Source organism: Spermophilus citellus (assembly GCF_964194105.1).
Source record: "Spermophilus citellus genome assembly, chromosome: 4".
Lineage (NCBI taxonomy): Eukaryota > Metazoa > Chordata > Mammalia > Rodentia > Sciuridae > Spermophilus > Spermophilus citellus.
The window spans coordinates 213,361,876-213,383,233 of record NC_138185.1 but is presented as its reverse complement, the minus strand read 5'-3'; the positions used below and the strand labels follow the sequence as shown (position 1 = coordinate 213,383,233).

Below are 21,358 nucleotides of genomic sequence, written 5' to 3'. Positions count from 1 at the left end.
CTGGGGTTATGGCTCAGTGGTAGAACATTTATCTAACATGCATGAGGACTGGGTTTGATCCCCAGCACCATATAAAAAAACTAAATAAGCAAAATAAAGGTATTGTGTCCACCTACAACCATATATACATATATATATGAAAGAAACATGTCAGTATTATTTGGATCTCCCTAAAGTAATATTGGCTTTTTATTCTAAAGATTTTGTTTTGTTTTCAGAAATTAAAGATCTAGAATGTATATTTATTTTGCAAAGCTCCCTTTAAATTTTTTAATATATAAATAATTGTGAGTGTCAAAAATGTGTATGATGTGTTAACTATGTCATGAGAAGAATTTTTTTGTTATTTCTATTTTAATTCACAAATTTTCATCTTTTGCTCTGAGGTTTCAAAGATTTCTTTTTAAGGACACTTTAGTGCTCATTGTTATATTCCTAAAACTCCTCTAGACTTTGTGTTCTCACATTATCTCAGCTCTGTCTCTAATGTGCTCGTTCTACTTTCCCCTTTATACTCTCTTTCTTGATTTTTGTTTTTCTAATTAAATCATCAAATCAGTCAAAACTCTAATCTTCAGGAAGTTCCAAGAGCATTTACTATCCTTTAATAGTTTATCTCCTCACTGTTGCTCAAAACGCAAATTTACAGCTGTGTAGTATTAATTAAAAAGGATTTCATAATGAAATTCTTCTAATTATGATATTGGCACTTCTGTCAAATTCAGGTTTTGCTAAGGGCTCTTTTCTTAAGCACAACCCAATGTCTGTGGGGGAAAAACATAATTAAGAATTGTAATGGAAAATTTTCAAATGTACACTTACTGCATAATTTTGAAGCACTAATATTTTTAAATGTTTTTGTTCTTTCTTTTCCCACTCCTGAATTACTGGAATGTTCTCTTGTGCTATTCTGTGGAGCTGTGGTGTGATGTTATTATTGCTACATCCCAGGTCCAGGTCTTCATGTCTCCTTCAGCCTGGAATTCTTTGTGGTTATGAAAAGTTTGGGACTGGCTGCACCACAAAGTGACCCTCACTCCAGAGTTTATCCCATACCCCAACATAAGCCAAAGATTGACCAGTTAGTTAGAAACAGGGAGTCCTAAGGCCTTGTTCCTAGTACCGTATGCAGCTTTGAGGTGGCACTATTCAACAGCTCCGTTCTTCTTTCTGCGTGCAGTGGGACCAACATGGATTTTTTACAAAGATCCTCAAGATATCAGAAAGTCCATAATTATTATTAGTTGGGTATAGGACTGTACCAAGAACCCAGAGAGTTGGTTTTCTATTTTAAATAGGCATAGGCTTCTGAGCCTCTGTTTCCTTGTAAAATGGAAACAGTGGGCTTGGTGAATTCTAAAATACCTTGAAAGGAGAAAATGACCATGTGCAGTTGTTTTGGGGAGAGGGTTGGAATTTGGAGGTATGGTGGGCAGGTGAGCAGTGGCAGTCTCCCAGTGTACCAGACCACACGGGCTGGCAGATGGCAGGTCTGAAGCCCTAGACATGGCTCCCTTCAGGGGTTGGGAGGGTGGGAGCCAAGAAGCATGGGGGAGAGGAAAGAAAGACAGAAGAAGGTCTCGTCTGGGGTGTTTGTTCTGAACAGTACTCCAGAGACCGTAGCACCAGACACGATCCAGGGTTGTTCTATACCTGTGGTTTTATTCCACGTGGGGAGAAAAAGTGTTTTCCCCTCCCCCCAGGAGCTGTTTCCAGTATAACTTCCATATATGGGGTTGTATGAATAACTAAAGAGTGTCAAGCCAGTCACACAGTCAGACCATGCAGTCACTGAAGGAATCCACGCACACACAGCCCAGGGTGGCATTCCTTCTCTGCAATCATAGTGGTTTCTTTAACAGTTCTATCCATAACATCTTTCATTCCTTTCTTATATACTCATATTATGTAAGCCCTCTAAGTGCAAAATGTTTTTCCTCTGTTGGCCATCACTCCCAGGGTGATTCTATCAAATATGAATTTTCCCTCAGCTACCAACCATTTGCACTAGGAAGCTGACAAGATAGGGAAGAGGCGCGCGTGCGCGTGTGTGTGTGTGTGTGTGTGTGTGTAGGGCACAGGGGTGGAGATCTGGCTAAAGTAACAAGTGCTCCTTATGGAATGTTCCAGAAATTGAGAAAGGTCTGATGAAAATAAAAACCAACTATATTTCTACCAAAGATAATCATTATTAATATTTTGGTATTTATTCTTTTGCTTCTCTCAAGTTTTTTTTAGTATTGTTGTTAAAATAAATGAGAGTTTTATTTCCCATACTTTTATTGAAAAAAGTCATTTTTGCTTTATAAATAACTCTATAATAAACATATCTGTCTGCACTGAGGCTCCTGGATGTTGGGATACCATCTTGGTGAAGATGAGCTTATTTTATTATTTTTTTGCTTCATGAGTCTTCTTTCCCAATTGCCTAATGGACGAATTACCCTTCCCCTTGCAGCATATGCCCCTGGACCATGTTCTCATCACTGAATGGTACTTATTTTCGAATCTTTGCTAATCTAATAGGGAAGAAGACAGTCCCTTGTTTTTGTGTTTTATTTTACTGATTACTACTAACATTGAATAGTTTCACATTTATTAACCTCTAGTCCCTTTTCCATAAGTTATCTATTCATGTCATTTGCCCATTTTCTCTTCCTTAGTAGAACATTTAGCTGTTTCTCTTTTATTCAACTGTTTCTAATTTGTTATTTTCCTTTTATTTTTACAACTTTATGATATTCAGAGATTTTAAGTTTTCCTGTGTTCACATCTGTGATCTTTGCCTTCGCGATTTCCTCCTTATTTTATGATAGTCTAAAACTTGGTATTTCTTGTTTTCAAATTGCTCTCAGCTCTTCTTGGTTGTTTATTTTCCAGATGAATGGTAGAATCATTTTTTGTGAAGTTCCAAAAACTCCCTTTGGGGTTTTGATGAAAATTGCATTCAACCTATAAATTAATTGGGAAGAATTTGGCATCTTTACAGCTTTCCGTCTTCCCATCCAGGAACACACATATGGCACATCCTTCCACATTTCCAAATATCCTTTTGTATGTCTCAGCGGAATTTTGTAGTTTTCTTTAAATAAATTCAACACATTTCTTATTAAGGTATTTCCAGATTATTTTACATTTTAGGCACTTTTTAAAAAAATAAAACCCTTTGCCCCTTTCATTTGGATTACTATTTTTAATATCCCTTTTTCCCCAATGATTGCCAAGTACTAAACAGGAATCTAAATAAAAAGTGTATTTGTTCCTATTTAAACATGTAAACCCTGAGATTTAGAACTGGAACCAACCTTAAATGTATTGACTTTTTATGTATGATAAAACTGCGGTCATGAAAAGTAAAATCTAGATTCTATAACTTGTGAGGAGAATGACTGTAAGTGGTTACTTCCAAATGTCCATATTTTTTGTGTCAATGACTTGTAAAACTTAAAATAGCTGAAACCAAATTCATGATCTTTCCCCTTGAATTAATTTACTATGATGCTATAATAAATCACCACAAACTTGGTAACTCAAAACAACGTAAGTTTTTCATCTTAAGAGTTCTGGGGCCAGAAATCCAAAAGAGGACGCACTGAGCAGACATCTAGGTGTCAGCAGAGCTGTGTTCCTTTCAGAGGCTCCAGGGAGAATCCTCTGCTTCCCCTTTCCCAGCTTCTGGAAGGCCCCTTGCATTCCCTGGCCCAAGGCCCCTTCCTGCATCTTCGAAGCCAGTAGTGGAGGATGGATCTCTCCCTTCCCCGCCCCCCACCTCTTCCTCCCTTCCCCGCCCCCCACCTCTTCCTCCCTTCCCCGCCCCCCACCTCTTCCTCCCTTCCCCCCCTCCCCACCCCCCATTTTCCTCTCCCACTTTAAAAACCCTGAAGATAACCACCCAGATAGTCTAGGGTCATCATTTTTAAGGTAAGCAACCTCAACCTCATCTGAAATCTTAATTCCTCTTTTGTATGTAATACAACGTGTTCCCAGGTCCTGGGAACTGGCACATGGATATCTTTGGTGGTGAGGGGGCATTATTCTGCCTCCCCCAACAAGGATGAACTTTCAAAATGTATTTCTAATAACTCCTCCTCCTCCTCCTCAGAGCACTCTGATGGCTTCCCCATCCTTCTGTGGATTACTTCCAGTCCTGAATGGTTTCATGGCATGCACCCTCCCTCCGTCTCACTGGCTCACACTCTTCCTCACTCTGGGCTCTGGCCACATGGGCCTTCTTTGAGCTCCCTGAATGTCCCTTGCTCCCCCTGCCAGGAGGCCCTTCAACACACTGTTCCTTCTGCCTGGAAAGCCCGTCCCCTCCCTGCACTCCCTAACCAGCTTGCTGCTCAGCCTTCAGATTTCAGCTCAGTGCCACCTCCTCAGGGATCACTTCCCTGACTTTCTACCCATTTCACATCTCTTTATCCCACCCTCTCTTAGCACCTTCTCTCATTCCTTTAAGGTCCCTAGCACACTGGTAATTTTACTTTGCTTGTAGAATTATTTAATTCTTTCCCTGGCTGTACTGAAAGCTCAAAGGGACTCTGTCTTTTCTGTGCACCCCCACGTCCTCAGACTCTCATATGTGCCTGGTCCATAGTGGGCTCTTAGTTGTCTCATTAAAAATAAATAAATTCAGGATTCATTTCTAAGAAAAAGCATCATTAATTCATATGCTCATTCACACACTTATACGAGTAAATAATATTGGACCAGTAACAAACCCAACCATGAGTAAATTACTATAAAATTATTTGATAAAATTATATACAGAAACTAAGTGAAAATTATGAAGACTACAACAATAGGGAGAAATAGCATGATCCAAATGTTCCTATGCTGAAGGAAAAGTGCCAAAACAACCATAGCAATAGGCTTAAGACTGTGGGATGGTGAGTTGTATCTTTTCTCCCATCTCCAGACTCTTCACATGTTTAGATGTTCAGCACTCGAGTACTAAACATTACCGTGTGCCAGACACTGGGCCGAGTGCTAGGAGGAGCACAGTGGACCAGAGTAGGTGGCCCCTGCCCGCTGCAAGTTTGTAAGCAGATGAGGGGAACACAAATAACAATCGTAGTCCAACCTTCATGAACGGTCACAGTGTTAAAGAAACAGGTTTCCTTTACCACGGTGTGTCCCATTGGCCAACGAAAATATGTTGTGCATCAGGCCCCTCCGGGATTCCTAGGGAATATGTACCTATTTCCTTTAGTCTTCAGTCTTTGAAAGAGATTTTCTAAGTTGTATCTCCAGTCATTGATCACCACTTAACAAGAAGGAGACTGTACTCTAGAAGGAAAATGTCTTGGGACAGGGGGGACTTTTATTAGACAGGTGGCCATGAGGATGCCATGATGGGTGTGGAGGGCAAAACACTTGCCTTGCCAAATCAGATTCTTTCCCAGACATTTAGAGGTGCCTCTGCCCCCACTTTTTTAATTTATAAGGGTTTTTTCCATATTTTCGTTGGTGCGGTATAGTTGTACCTAATGGTGGGACTTGTCGTTACATATTCATACATGCACACAATAAGACAATATAACGTGGCCAGCGTCATTCCCCAGTGATTCCCCCTTTCTTTTCCCTCCTGCCTCCCCCTGGTCCCTTTCCTCTATTCTACTGATCTCCCTTTGATTTTTATGGAATCCCTTTACCTTTCTTTTCCTTTTGCTCTCTAGTTTCCAAATATGAGAGGAAACATATGGCCATATGAACATATTAAGATTGTCGGATGGTGAGTGTATCTTGTCTCCCATCTCTGAGTTTGGCTTATTTCACTTAACCTAATGTTCTCAAATTCCATCCATTTTTCTACAAATGCCATGATTTCATTTTCTTTATGACGAACAAAACTCCATTGTGTTATATATACCACATTTTCTTTATCCATTCATCTGTGGTAGACACCTAGGCTGGTTCCATAGTTTGGCTAATGTGAATGGTGCTGCTATAAACATGGGCATGCATGAACCACTGCAGTATGATGACTTTAATTCTTCAGGAGAAATACTGAGGCGTGGTACAGCTGGGTCATATGGTGGTTCCAAGCCTAGTCTTTTGAGGACCCGCCATACTGATTTCCATAGTGGTTGTGCTAATTTACATCTCACCAACAGTATACCTCTGCTCCCACTTCCAAGAAACTGAAAAAGCAGTTTCCACCACAGAAATTCTCTTGGTTTTGTTGTCTTACACTTTGGCACTCAGTGACTGTGCCTCTGTGCTTGAGCATAATGTAAATACTTAATTTGTTTAATAAATATCCTGAAATAGCCTCTTTGAGTTGTTACTAGAAGGGCACGAACCTTTTAAGTCACTTAGCTAGCACAGATCAACACTTAATGTCTTTAATGATGAGCATGATCTTTTTTAGTGGCTGAAATGCTCTGTAATCAATGATGTGGCCCTGCCTGGAGGCAGGGGAAACTAGATAATGGGCAGAAAATGTCACGCTGGATCGGGCTAGTAATTTGAATCCCTGAAATCAGTATTAGTGTGGCAATTTATGGGAGAGCAGTTTCTTCTCAAGGCAAGGGAGAATTCCCCCCCACACACAACATCTCTAATGTCCCTTAGCGATTTACGCGTTTATCGAAACCCCTAGTGAGCCAGTGTCTGTTCTCAGCCTGAAACATTGAGGATTCATCTCCTCTCCCCACTTGCTATGGCAAAAAGGGGCCCGCTTCAGCACATGGTCACCCTCCTTGGGAGAAAGGCTTTGTGCCCGCCAGCAGGAGAGAGGCCTGTCCAGATTAGGGTCCCCAGATGTCATAGACAGTCTGTGAGACCTCCCGCAGAAATGTTCCTGTGTCCCGCCCTGTCTCCATACCAGCTTTGAAAACCATTGCAGAGATAGAAAGCAAGTCCTGTCTCTAGCCAGTAAATAAAGATGTACCTTCAGATTTTAATCTTCAAATGTCTCCTCTGCAATTTCACTTGGAGTCTGTTGGTTTTATCCTCCTGGGGTGTGATCAATTCAGCCATGTCCACATTCACTGTGCACTGAATAACTTTCTGAACGCTTGTATAAGTCTTCTGAACCTCCATCTCTTTAGACTGAAATTCTCTTGTTCAAAGCCTAATGGTCATCCCATTTGGTGTGAAGTTGTGATTATAGGTGGACTTTATTAATAGGGTGATGCTTGTAATTGGAGGGAATTGTTGCATTATGAAATGTTATTCACTTTTTATGCTGCTTCTTATTGTCTACAGGCCCAGAAGTTTTAAATGCTAGGAGCAATGTTGTAAATGAAACATAAATAATTTATTATAATTATGCTGAACTAAAGCCAAATTTTCTATTGGCTCAGTGATGCACATCAGTGAGAAATGGTCTAAGATGTAAAATCTATTTTCCCAAATGGATTATTTAAAACTAAAGCACAAACCATTAAAAATCCTAATTTTTATAAATTCCTGCATTCTCACTTAATGAAAAGAAAACCTGACTTAACAGAATTTTAAAATAATCTTTATGATGAAGATGTATGGAGTAAGTCACTTGGGTTTCTGGTGAGTCATTGCTAGCCCCAGATAAGAGTATCTTTCAGAAACTGGCCATGTCACCGACCCTAGGATGACTATTAGGTCCTGTGCCCTCCTTTAAAATGTTATGCTTTTAATTAGATAGAATCAAGGGTATTTTTTTGTTTGTATATCATTATAAACATTCCGTTGCCAGAACCCCCAGTTACACAAATTGTAAGAGACGCTGGGAGCTATAGCTGCATTCCTGGGAAGAGAGGAAAGTAGAGTTTGGTTGAACACAGAGCAGCCTCTGCCATGGGCCGAACCTCCTCCACCTGAAGCAGAGACCCATCTATCCCAGCTTCTGTTTGTCCCCACTGGTTTGAAATGCCTCATTTGATCTTTGCTGAATTCCTGTATACATATTTCTGGACACTATTCCTGTTCATTGATTCCTAAGTCATAATCACACTGTTTTAACTTCTGAGGATTTATATTTTGTTTGTCATCGTTATTATTTTTAAAAAACATTCTGAATCATGGGGTTTATTTATTTTTCCAGATAAACCTTAGATTTAATTGATCAAATTTCCTTTAAAAATAAAGAACAAGTAAACAAACAAAAAACTCTAAAATTCCTCTATCACACATTACTTAAAATAAATTCTACTCAAAAACATTATGCATCTCAGAGAAAATAAGCATTATTCAACAATTGGTGTTTTCTGACTCTGAGGCAGGATGCTTTTAAAAAAGCAAGCTTCCTACCAAACAGTGGCTAACAGTGTTATTAGCAGGGCATTTACAAATGGCTTGATGTTTATAGTTCGCATTTCAACTTCAACTCTATTTGTTGCATTAGCAAAATGAAGCTCATTAAGCCTTATTCTCTCAGCCCATCTCTCCAAGCCTCTGAACCCACTGACACTCAGCCTTCTTGTCGGGAAGTATGTAATCTTCCCTACATTACACTTGAAAGTTCAGCTCATTCCTAAACCTTCAGTCAAGGATATGAACTTGTTGCTTTCAGAGAGGCCACATCTGTGCACTGAGCCATTACGCCATCTGTTAAAGTGGTCAGAGTTCATTTTATTGCCTCCTTTGTGGATGGACTTGTACTGTAAAAGCGTGTGTTATTGAAAACATAATTTTCCTCCTCATTATGCTTTCTTTCTAGCCAGATCATAACCTGCTAGAAATCTATTGAGCATAGAGTGAAAAGCTCTTCAGAATAGCTGTTCTTAAGAGATTAAATGATTGCCATCTCTGTCCCATTTCTTTTATCTCATAATCAAGTTCAAGATGATACTGGGTATCTCAGGCAAAGTGATTATTTGAAATAGAAATGGTTTTATCTTTGTTCATATTTCACACTGTGGAAGGCAGGATCTTTTTTTTCTTCCCATTTGCATTTATATATGTTTATGGTTCCTTGGAACTGTCCACAGGGTCAAAGACTCAAATTACTTTTTTAAAAAGGCTAAAAATGGCTAACAGAAGTTGGGTTGCATTTTTAAATTTTCTGTATACAAAGATACTAGTTGTACAATTAAGCGGCAGCTTAAGAGTCGTCACAATTTAGAGGTAGGTCAGATCTTAGCAATCTAGGCCAGCCGTTCAGCTTCACAAGGGAGGACCTAGAAATTCATAGCAACTAAGAGACTTGCCCAAGGTCACAAGGCCCAGCCAGAGCTGACAGAGACAGGAGCTCCCTCCTGGGCAGTTTTGGCTGGACCACTCTCCCCCACAACCCCCAGCCGTACTCTGAGTAGGCCCCTGGTATTGCACAGATTGGCAAGGAGGGAGAATGGAAGCGCTAGTGACCCTAGAGTTCAGGAAACAGATTTTTATGGCTAGTTCAAAGATGTTCACATTGACTTTTACTCCTTATCCCTAAAACTGTCTGATCTGTGCTATTTTCCTATATTGCAATTCCTCTTCCAGAAAACCAAACAGAAACAAGATCATATCACTGTTTATTAGCAGCTTTGCTAAAACACTTGACAGAGAAGAAATACCAGACTGTTTGCTGGAAATGAGACTTTGGGCTTTATGTTGATTGCACTTACCCACATGTCCACCAGTAGTCAATAATTAGGCACGCTCAAATTACACTCTTTCCTCCTTTTAAAATGCATCCAACTTTAAATAAGATTTCTCATTCTTAAAACCTAGCACACAGGAAAAAGTGAGTCATTATTTATGGCTAACCATTTTTACCAGCTGTGACTGCATTTTACTCCATTTTTTTCTTTTCTTTTTTTTTGAACTGGAGAATCTGTTCTGTCAGTCTCTAGGGGGAAAAAAACATATTAGTCTCTTTAGCACATTAAGGGTCACAGTGAAGGCACCATAAGCAGAAATGTTTAATGGATACAATAAGCAAGTTACTTCTTTAGAATACAGAACTGAAGAGAATACTCCAGAATCTTGGGATAACATCTAAAGAGAAATCCAATTTTAGGGTTTCTTCCAAAATGGAATCATTTCAGAAGAATTACAGTAGTCCTCCTTACCCATTGTTTCACTTTCCTCAGTCCAAAAATATTAAATGGAAATTCCAGAAATAAAGAATTCATTTCATAAATTATACAGCACCCTAAGTAGCGTGCCATCTTGCTCTGACCTGCATGGCACGTGAATCATTCTGTTGTTCACTGTATTCACACTATATGCTACTTTCACGTTAGTCTCTTAGTAACCCTAAGTAACCCTAAGTCTCAGTAACCCTTAGTAACCCTCTTGGTTATCAGATCTATTTTTTGTAGTGTTGCAATGCTTGTGTTAAAATGACTTATTTTACTTATTAATTGCCCCAAAGTACTGTTCAGTACTATCCATACTTTTAGGTATGTATTGGAAGTCTGGGAACTACCACCCAAGAACAAGGTAGGACTACTGTATATTTATTGTCTGTTCTCGGTTGACCAAGTTCCAGGTATTGCAAGGTTTAGAGAATATTTCAGAAAGGAATGTTTTAGGATGGTTTCGCCAGCAAGTAGCAGGCCATCTATTTCATATGGCCTTTCAAATAGCACAGGGAATTTATCAAGTCAGTGACTGAGAGCCTTGACATAGAACAGGCTTCAGGCATGGTTTGATTAGACTTCAGCTCAGTCAGCTATTTTGACTCTTCCCTTCTGTGTGGACAGCACCATTTCAGGCTGCTTATTAATACTTGAAAGATACTCACCAATTATTGGATTGCTGTACACTGGAGATGGGACTGTGGTGGAGATCTCAGCCTAATGTAGGACAAGGCTGATGAAAGACCAAGCCTCCCCTTTGTTTCCCAGATGACCATATTGAAATAGCTTCTTTATCAACTTGCAAACAGAATCCCTAGACTTCATTATGTTTGGGTCAATTCTTTTTTTTTTAATATTTATTTTTAGTTGTTGATGACCTTTATTTTATTCATTTATTTATATGTGGTGCTGAGAATCAAACCCAGTACATCATACATGTGAGGCAAGTGCTCTATTGAGCCACAACCCAGCTCCTTGGATCCACTCTTTATCACTCAGTAGTGACCAGAGGAGGAACGCCGAGTACTAATGGCATGAGCCAGTCAATCCTTGATCTAGTCACTGTGGTAAGGAGGGTGGGAGTCATTAACTTAAGTCTGGTCCCATTTCTGGAGCTTGGCATGGAGATCCATCCCACCCAGATCACACGGTTGCTACACAGCACAAGGCAGGTAAGGTAAGGTGGCTGTTGAGGAAGTAACCACAGTGTCTACTCATCATTACCCGATAGTTACAGCCTGGTGCTAATGGGGCTGAAGTTTTGCCTGGCTCTTGTCATCCCATATTCCTGGCCTGTCTGGACTTGCTTTCATAATAAACGGTTCATCCTAAACAGAGAAGTCAGTCACCTGCTCACAGCCAGCTCTTAACTATGTCCACATCCAGAAGGATGCTAAAGGACCTTATGGTCCAGAATATATTGTCTTCACCCTGAAGGAACACTGAAAGTCTAATAATACTTTACTGTTGACAAACTAAATATTATTAAATAAAACATGTATATTAGTAAAGAGAAGCCTGCTGCTGTGTTTCTCTGGTTAACTTTGGCATTTCAATTGCCTGGAACATCAGACTTGAATGCTGTTCTTTAAGACAATATTTAATTTGCTCTAAAGAGCATTTGCAAATAGCTGAACACTCTGATCTATTTCAAGTAGTGAGATCCCCTTTACCTGAATGAGAAGCTGTTGTGACTCGCTATTGCTGGTGGCAATTTAAATGCTCCGCGTGAACTTCATCTCTCAAAATAAACCTTCCACTGTGTCTTAGCCTAGCTTCTTCCTGAAAGCAGAACCCGTGATGAGGGCTTCTGCAGGTTGTTGTGAAGCAGAGAATGAGGGGAAACCAGTACAGGCGTCTGTTATCAAGTTCATCACTGCTGTGAGCATGGAGCTCAGCCCCACCAGAAATACTCAGGGTTGTCTTCCTGAGGGACACAAGGAGAGGGCGTCATCCACTGAACACCGTTGTCTCCTTGGTCAAGGGTTGCTCTATGGGGCCTTAATTCCTCTGTTTTCCAAACTGTTAGATGGCGTGTGCCCCCTGCATGTGTGATTGTGCACCTGCGCACAAGTGTGCATGCCACACCCAGGTGTCAGAGCAGCCCCAGGCAAAGAGCAGAAGGTACTTGGTTTAGGTGCAGCTGAGGCCAGGTGCTCCCAGCAATGGCTGGAGTAATATGGGTGCAGTGGGTGTGAGGTGGGCACAGGGGAGAGCAGGGTGCAAAAACAGGAATGCACCTGCCACGGTCATGGCGGAGCCTGGAAGAGACCAGAAATCATCTGCATCCCTCTTTAATCCTTCCCGTGTGTCTGAATGGCTTTTTTTAACACATGTCTTTAAAAAGGTAAAATTAATAAACACATTACCAACTGAATCGCTGTAGAGCCCTGCAGGACTCTCATCAACAAAGAGGCGAGTTCACCAGTGGAGAGAAGCAGCGGGTTCCTCGGAAGAGAAGGCTGCTGTGGGGGAAGCTGTCATTATTGCATCTTCAATTGGCGGGTTCTCTCATCCCCAGCAGGGGCTCCTTGCTTGAAGGGTAATTTTTACTCTTCCTGTTCAGTCAATATGACAGCTTTGTCCCTAATATAATGGCAGATTGACTTTAGTTTAAATTATTCCATATAGAACCAAGAGAAAGAGATTCTCTCTCCCTTTTCCCCACTCCAAAAATTCCACTAAAAAACTTTTCTCATTTAAATCTTTGCCTCCATATTAAATCGCTCATCCATGTTTCAGGTGAATCAAATACAGTGTCAACTTTCAAAACCCTATGTGACTATCCCAGTGACTCACAATAATTACTGACTGTCAGTGCGTTTGCTGGGACACAGATGTGCCTGGCACTCGCCCTGTTATCGCCAGCAAGAGCTTGCCTCTTGAGTGGGGTCTTCTCTGGGCTCAATTTAAAACCTAGTTTTGGCCAGACAGAGTATTAGGACAATTATCTGTATAATCCATCCGAGGAAAATGTACGCATCTGCTGGCTCTGAAATCACTTGTTTAAAAAACAGTCTTGAAAGCAATTATTTTAGTAATTCTAGATTTAGCTGGAATAGTCCCAGGAATTGCCTCAAACTGTGGTTCCTGTAGCTCAATGGTTCTCACCCTGGGGTTATTATCCTCAGGTGATTTGGTGATTTGGCGATTTCTGGAGACCTTTTTGGCTGTCAGAACTGAGGGTGGGGCATGGAAGAGGATGCTACTGACCTCTAGTGGGTAGAGGCCAGGGATGCTCTACTGTCCATCCGATGCCCAGGACAGCCCCCTCTCTGCTGTAATACTATTTGGTCCAAAATGTCAATGAGGGGCTGGGGTTGTAGCTTGGTGGTAGAGCGCTTGCCTGGCATGGGTGAGGCACTAGGTTTGATCCTTAGCACCACATAAAAACAAGTAAATAAAATAAAGGTTAAATTCTTTTAAAAAAAGAAAAAAAATGTCAATGGGGCTGAGACTGAAAAGCCCAGCTTCAGCGAATGATACTTTATACAGTATGAAATAAGATCCCTTGTTTGGAAAAGTCAGACTAAAATGAAAGAAAATGCTTAATTGTAAAGAATATTTTAAGACAGAAATACCCATAACCCTACTTTCTTCATTCTGTTTAGTATCTAGCCTTCACCTTCTGCCCAATAAATATAGATTTATAAGATTGAATTGTGGTGTAAATACAAGTTTATATTCTTGTTTACAATTAAAGATGTCACTTTCTGAGTCTTTGTATTACTTTAATAGAGACTAGTCCAGTGTGATAAAATCTGCAAACCATCCTCTCTTTCTTTCTTTCCCTTTTTTAAAAAGGAACTTGGGTAAAAGCCAGTTCTCCAGTATGAAATCTGGCTTTGGAGACTTGGCCATAGATTACTCTCAAGTGATTTTACAACAAAAACTATTTTTCAAGAAATAAGTACTTGCAGAACATTTTAGAAACTGTGCCAGTGTAAATATTTCCTCCAAGAAACAGTTACTACTTTAGAGAAACACTATTTACATGTTTGTAATTTAAAAAAAGAAACCCACATTTCCCCTCAGACTGCAGAAGGGTGACTCTGTGGCCTGGCTTCAGCAGAGTCACAGCATGGGACCCAGGCTCCTTCAGGGCTAGGCCTGTGGCCTCTGGTCCAAGAGGAACCTACGTAGTCTGGGCTGGTGAAGCCTACAAGCATCACCAAAAGCTGAGAGTAGTCTTGCTCAACAGATCAGGCTGTAAAAGGCAAAAACACCAAAGCTCATGCAGATGGAGATAAATATAGCCATTTTTAATAATGATGACTGAGGAAATGTTTATATTTTAACAGATATGGGAACCGTTGGAATGGACTCTCCAGTCCTGCCTGAAACTCTCAACGTATCCCAGTGTTACCTGAGGTCCTCCTGCCCTCCAAAGTCCAGACAGTACCACTGCCTAGACCCCCCTCCCCATTCTACTTTCTAAGATTCTTACAAATTTCTTGAGAGTTATGGCTCTTAGCCCTTATTTCTATGAATTAATTCAGTTGATGGAAAATGCTACCACTCCGCATTTTTTTGCCCTCTACTATACCTACCCAGAAAAAAAAAAAAAAAACTCACCTCCTAACTCAATCCTCAGCCCCTGACTCAACGCAGACACCCCCAGGCTCGCCTCGACCATAGAGCACTCACTTAGCACGTGTGAGGCACTGGGTTCAACTCTCTGCACCACAGATAAATAAATAAAATAAAGGACCATTGACAACTAAAAAACGTATTTTAAAAATAAAAAGAGCAATGAGGGCATAAAGGCAACACAGATGACCTGAGGCTCCGAGTCGGTGCAGCAGTTATTCAGAGGCTCTTGACCACCGAGGCCCTGGGGGGTGGCATGGTGGTCATCCTCATTCCTGGCCTCTCATCTCGCTTCCTGCCCCCTTCCTCCCAGGGCTCTCCAAGTTTCATACTAAATTACACAGAGGTACATCTGCTCTTTGGGGTCTCTACTCCTAAAATCAATTCCAGATCTCCTTTGTGTATTTTTTTAAATTTTTTTAATTTAAGTGGGCCTACAATTTTAGAAAGTAGTTGTTATTGTTAACAGCAGTTTATTTTCCTGTTGTACATCTGTTTTAATTAGAGGAGCCAGTCCTGGAGCGCAAGCCTGGATGTATTCTCGGCCGCATCCAAATATCTAGTCAAAGAGCAGCCGCTTGACTCGATGGCAGAGCCCGGTCCTGGACTCAGGGCAGTTTGGCCTGCAGCCTTCAGCCCTGGTTCCTTGTCCTGCCTTGCAGCCCTCCGTTGTTCTGGCCTTCGAGGGCTTCTTCCATCCATCGCCCACATTGGCAGCCTCATTTTCCATTTCTCATCTAGTCTCTCTTGTACCCAGCCTGCATTTGCAGAATGTGCCTGAGCATAGAGGCCATAGTTGACATCTCCAGGACTCTGTGAGAGGCGACTCTGAGATGGCTGCTTCTGCTTTTATTTTGCTGGCTACTTTTGGACTCCAGATGGTAGTGATGGTAGTCCCTTTAATCCCCAGTGCCTGCTGGGAGGTGGGTTTCCCCAAATTTGTTGTCCCACAAATCCTTTCATTCATTGCCTGCTCTTTGCTGAGAGGTGGGGAAGGAAGGTGCTTGCCCTCCAGGGCTCATTATGAGTTGGGGGGAATGGTGTCAAATATTTTAGTGCTGAAAGTACGTTGGGGATGGCAGAACAACCTGCTGGGTTTCAGAACTGGGGTCAGATGCTGTGGACAGAAACGGTGAGACTTTCACCTTTTTCTCTAAAGGCGTTTTCTTCCTCTCCTCAGCACATCACCACCTCTACCCACCAGCCACATCTGTTCCTCGTCACACAGCACTTTGAGTGTGGGTGCTGTGAAATCTTCCTTCTTCCAAATAATTTTGCCTGTTAAAAAAAAAAGAAGAAGAAGAAGAAGTATATTTTAGCTTTAAAAATTACAGCTCTGGAACTTGAATTTCCTCTTTACTCTCACGAAATGACCAGATCTGCTCATATTTGAAGAAGAGTCGGGAGGCATCGATTATTTTACCCTGTCTTGTACATATAGATAGGATGCCCCTCCTTTTATTATGTGAATAATATAATGAGTGGACTCACCCCTCTTAGCACCTCTTGGTTATACTGGAAACATTTTATGATGGGAAGTCTCCGCAAAGACAGGAAAAAAACATCGGGGGAAGTTAATATAATGACAGCAAAGGTTATTTACTGTGAAAATTAAGCAAAAGGATTCCTTTCTCTGTTAGCATTCAGCATCTCAATAGGTGAATAAAAATATATACAAAAATATTATCAGAAGCAGTTTATTATAAATGTTACTTTGCTAGGTTATTCACTTTACTCACCCTCTGAGATTTCTAGTTCCCCCAGACTGTCAGAGTGGGAAGAGAAAAGACCATTTATCTAATCCAATTCCTTGGGAAGAAATGCTTAGGCAATATTAAGAATCTTCAATTATCTAATTTTATAAAAGGGATGATTTATATTCTGTAGTCAGTAACGTGTGATACTGATTATTTCTAATCCCTTAGAAGAGATCTGACATTGTGCTTTTGGTGCTATGCAGCATGAAATCGTCATGTATATTTCACCAAAGAAGTAACAAGAATAATGGCCTCTGCAGTCTGCAGTCATTTTCGACTTACACACTGCAACATGGTTTTGCCCTGGGGCAGGGAAGTGGGGATTTTTCTCTACTTCAAAAGAATGAAAAATTATCATCACTCTATCCAGAACCATTATAGACTTCAGAGACTTTGGCATGAAATATTCAGAAAGTTTATTTTAGAATTCAATATTTTAAAAGTCTGCTTTAAAACTATTACAGTGATTAGTGGCTCTCTGGCTTGGGCCAGTCTTTCCTCTAAAATGTCCTGTGTCATGGTTGACACTGTTTGTTTTTTCAACAAAATAGAATCTGCCTAAACCACAGAAGGCATGTAAGGCATTAGTTCAGAACACCCCCCCAAAGGGGCTGTGACCACCACTCAATTATCCTTTCAAACACACTTGGTAACCAAGTTCTTCTGTTGGTAACAGTTTGGCTGTGTCACTTACGCTGTGATCTTGTCCCTCGGACCTGCGTTCTTAACCCTGAGGAGTGGGCGTTGTTCTCCACCTGCGGTTCAGGGAGCCAGGCCCTGTGTCCTCAGGCCCAACCCCACTGAGGCCACACACACCCTGCGTCAACCAACCAGAGGTGCCCTTCATCGTCCCTCTTCATAGGAGTCAGAGACGCTTAGAGGTGTTCAGGGATTGACAGTGTTTCCACGGCCGTGACTGGAGCCCTGGAGGTGTGGTTAGCTGTGCCGGAAACTTCTCCCTGGGACGATGTAGGAAAGCCACAGGCGTAGAGGATGGAGCCTGGCTTTAAGTTTGAGTCCCAGTGCTGCTGCTTCCTGGGAGGGTGATCCTGAGAAAGCTGGAGAGCCTCCTGAAGGCTCAGTGTGTCCTTCTGTTAATGGACCCGTCTCGGCTTTGGTGCAGATTGATTGAGTCACGTGAGGTGCAGGCTGTGCTCTACGGGATGTCCGTCTCTGTTTCTGTCCTGTTGGTGCCCAATGTCTTCCTTATCTTTGATTTGTTTATCCCACTGTCTATTATAATGCATGTATTTTTTTTTTCTGTATATCATAAAAAAGTCTGTGCAGGACAACTAGAAAAGCAGTTGTTCCTCCTTTTCTTGTATAACCTGTACATTTGGCTTCCTTCCTTTAAATAGTTCGAATATATTATTTCTGTAGGTTTTAATAAATACCTTTTCTTTCATCCCCACCTTAGGTATTATCAATGTAAGAAAAAACACATAGACATCAATCTTAGCCTTCACGTAGATGAAATAGGTTCCTTTCTCATACAGGCACACAAAGAAAGGAGGGTTCTAATGTGCTCTTGATGCGTAGGTGTGAGGAGAATACTGTGTAAATAACTTTGCGTTTCATTTTCCAGGGAAGTAGATCAAGACTCAGATGGTCTCGTCAGCTTTAGAGACTTCGAATATGCTATGAAGAATGGACAAAATGAAGCCCAACCATCGAGATCTACTTTTGGCAATTCCGGGGAGAGCTATAAATTGTAATGTATTTAAAGGTCAAACAGACCTTGCCCTTGTGACTTTGTGATCTGCATACTTGTGATTAAACTCCTAATCATAATTTCTGGATGCTGATAATATACTTGGGCTTGGAATTCCAGAGGTGGTTGTGTGTACCAGTCTCCCTCTGTGTGGCTAGCAGCCCTGAGTCAGGTGCCGCTGCTGGCCCTGCCACTCGGCTGTCCCCCACCTCTCTTGCCACTCCACACTGCAGGTTGCAATGCTCCACTCCCTTGGCCATGCACCACTGCAGGTCCCTGGTTCCCATCAGCTCCCAAGGTCTGGCAAGGGGCAGCTTTTCCCACCAATGGTGCCAGTTGCCTTCATTCATTCCACTTTGGTTGAATGAACAATAGCATCGAAGTGTCCCGCTGGCCTACTGTGTTCCAAGCACTGAGCGAGGCATTAGGGAAACAAAGAGGTAAGGCTTCTCTAAGTTCACGTACCCAGAATCTAGATCCACACTGCACTGGTGCTGGCTGTGCAAGACAAACCAGGTGGGCTTCCACAAGGTGGCCTTGTCCACGTCATACAAGGGAGAACAGCACGCACTAGGGGTCCTGGGGACACAGATGTGATTGTAGAAGCTCTTTGGGTGGCCTGAGCCTGGGCTTCCTGATACACAGAAGCAAAACCTGGCCTGCCCAGTTGCCCCTGTTACACACTTCTGGTTCCGGTGGTTCTGCCCTGCACCAGAGCCTTGGCCAGCTGGGCTCACAGTCTCCACGGTCTCCCATCCCCCTGGGCTCCAGGGATGCCATCCTGGAGCAAAAACTGCACCACTGGACATACAGCATTTATTAAAATAATTCAAAAATAATGGTATCAAAACTAATATTTTATTTGTTCCTAGAATTCACTACAATAATATTTGTAAAACAAACAATTCATATTTTTTAAAATGATTTATATTTTTAAAGTATTAAATAATTAAAGGCCAAGTAAAATGTAGATTTTTAAAACAAAAACATTAAACAAGTTTCATTCTTATACAATTATTTGCAGATAATTTTAATAAAGTTTTAAAATTGTGATAATCCTGAGATGCCTAAGGAAGCCTACGGCTAAGGGTCATTTGATATTCTGCATGGGGTCCTGGAATGGAAACAGGACATTAGGTAAAAGCAAATCAAGTGTGGACTTCAGCTACTATTAATGTATTGACATTGGTTCATTAGTAGTGACAAATGTATCCAACTCATATAAAATATTAATAATGGGAAACTGGGTGAGGGGTGTATGAGATCTCTGTATCATTTTCTCAGTTTTCCTATGAATCAAAAACTATTCCAAAACTGAATTTTGTTTAAGAAATAAAGACTTATTCAAAAGTTAATAAACTGAACTTTACCTAAAATGAGGAAACATTGAAAATCATTAAGCAGTACAAATGAAATATTATTTCAAAAATAAAATGGATCAATGGTATCACTGAGTAGCATATATGTTTTGTACAAATTGTCCCAATTGATAAGAAACTCTTTTTGACTTCGGGTAGAGTTTTGTTCAGGTATTTTCATCATAAATTTAATAATTGAGTAATTGATCCTGACCTCACAACATGAATTACAAAGATTTTAGATTTCTAAAATAGGAAAAAGTTAAAAACACTAGCAAAGTGCCATTATTTCATTAATTGCCAGAATTCCAAAACCTTGTACTGTAGGCACTCTTTGGACCTCATTTTTTTAGAACACATGACAAGAGAAAGGGAGGGATCTATCCTACAGTGGCTGTGGGAGGCAAGAGACAGGTTGGGAAAAGCTCTTGGATAACTCCCTTGACCCTGGACTAACCAAGACTCCTCTTTTTGGTCTCAATGTCAGAAAACTACCCAAACTAGCTTAGACTATAAGGGAGTTTACTAGAGACCGCTGGGCAAGCGTATGGAATCTAACAGGGACATGAGAGGATACACCTGGGTTTCCAGAATAACCAGACCCCCACATCACCTGCACCTCCAGACCCAGCCGTAGTTCCTGACAGCCTCCCACCATTCTAGAAAGGAATCAGCCCATGATCCATCCATCCAGTTCCAAGTCCAGAGACCTCAGAAAGAAGCTCTGGTTGGCTCCCTGCATCCATCAGTTCTGGTTCACACAGAGGTTATGGACATGGCCAGTGGGGACTCAGCAGGTATACCCAGGGCTGGTCATAAGAGAGGGCAGCCATTCTGTTTTCTTTCTCAGGGAAAAACAATATAACTGAGGCCTCATCCAGGAAGGAGAACGCCTCTTGGACTTGCTCCTTATGAGGATCCAGGCTCTCAGAGCAAAGTCACAAAGACAGGGAGAATGAGAATCTGCTCATGTCCCCTTCCTCTCCTTATCGCTTGTCTAGGCCCAAACCACATCATCATCCAGTAAGCTTGTTCTCCCAGTATCCCAGTCTCTGTATCCTCGATTCACATGATCCTGCCTGTGCCATGTGACATTATTGGTCTGACCTCAGTTGATGGCCCAAGGGTGGGCATCTATTCTAGCTGGTCACTCAGTCTGTGCCCTTGGAGGACCTAGAGAGTGGGCGTGAGTGAGCCAGTGGCGTCCCTGGGTGGCTGAGTGGGGAGTGTGGCTCAGGAGCTAGTAGCAGTGTTTCTACCACTCGGCCTGGGAAACAAAGGTGGCTGTTTTGCAACAAGAACAAAGGAAAAAAAAATAGACACCAAGAGGGGAGCAAAGAAAGAAAAGAGAGAAGCCCTTGGTGCCTGGTTTCTGGTTAAACTTGTGCACAAGGTCGAGTCGTAACCCTTTGGGTCCTCTGAGGTAACCCTGTATCCTTCCAATCAATTTTTCTGCTCAGCCAGCTAGAGTTTCTTTCTGTTATTTGAAACCAAGAGAACCTCGGTGTGGTGAGCATGGAGCCAAGGGCAGAGTCCTAGGTGACATTAACATTAAGGGGCAACAGAGAAAAAACTTCTAAGGAGACTCAGAAGGAGCAGAGACAGCTGACTTCCCTCTCCCAGTCGTGCCTCTGCTTGACCTCACTGCAACTGGCCCCAGTCTTCCCTGTCACAACAGCCCTCAGGGAGGTCACCAGTGAGCTACTGATAGCCAAAACCCTTCTGCCCTTTTGAACCTCATTGCACAATCCCTTCCTGAGCTGATAACTGCACCTCTGGAATCCACTTTTGGCCTCCCCGATAGGGTCTCTGATGGTATTCCTGTACCCAGGTTTTTCCTAACATCTTATCCAGCTTCCTGCCCTACAACCATTTCATAAGCAGGCCCAAGGTCCTGTGATTGGCCAATCTTCTTGAGCAACCCATCCTCCGAGGATGGTTTCATCT

The 21,358-nt window shown here is 41.7% G+C and overlaps 1 protein-coding gene across 1 annotated transcript in view; it reads left to right on the top strand.

Moving 5' to 3' along the window:
* EFCAB11 (EF-hand calcium binding domain 11) overlaps window positions 1–19,423 on the top strand; it is a 180,766-nt gene extending 161,343 nt beyond the window's left edge. The window contains exon 6 of the mRNA XM_081291942.1: window positions 17,928–19,423. Within this exon, the coding sequence (XP_081148068.1) occupies window positions 17,928–18,057 (130 nt within the window). The 3' untranslated portion in view covers window positions 18,058–19,423. The remainder of the gene's footprint in view (window positions 1–17,927) is intronic.
* Window positions 19,424–21,358: the final 1,935 nt, after the last annotated feature.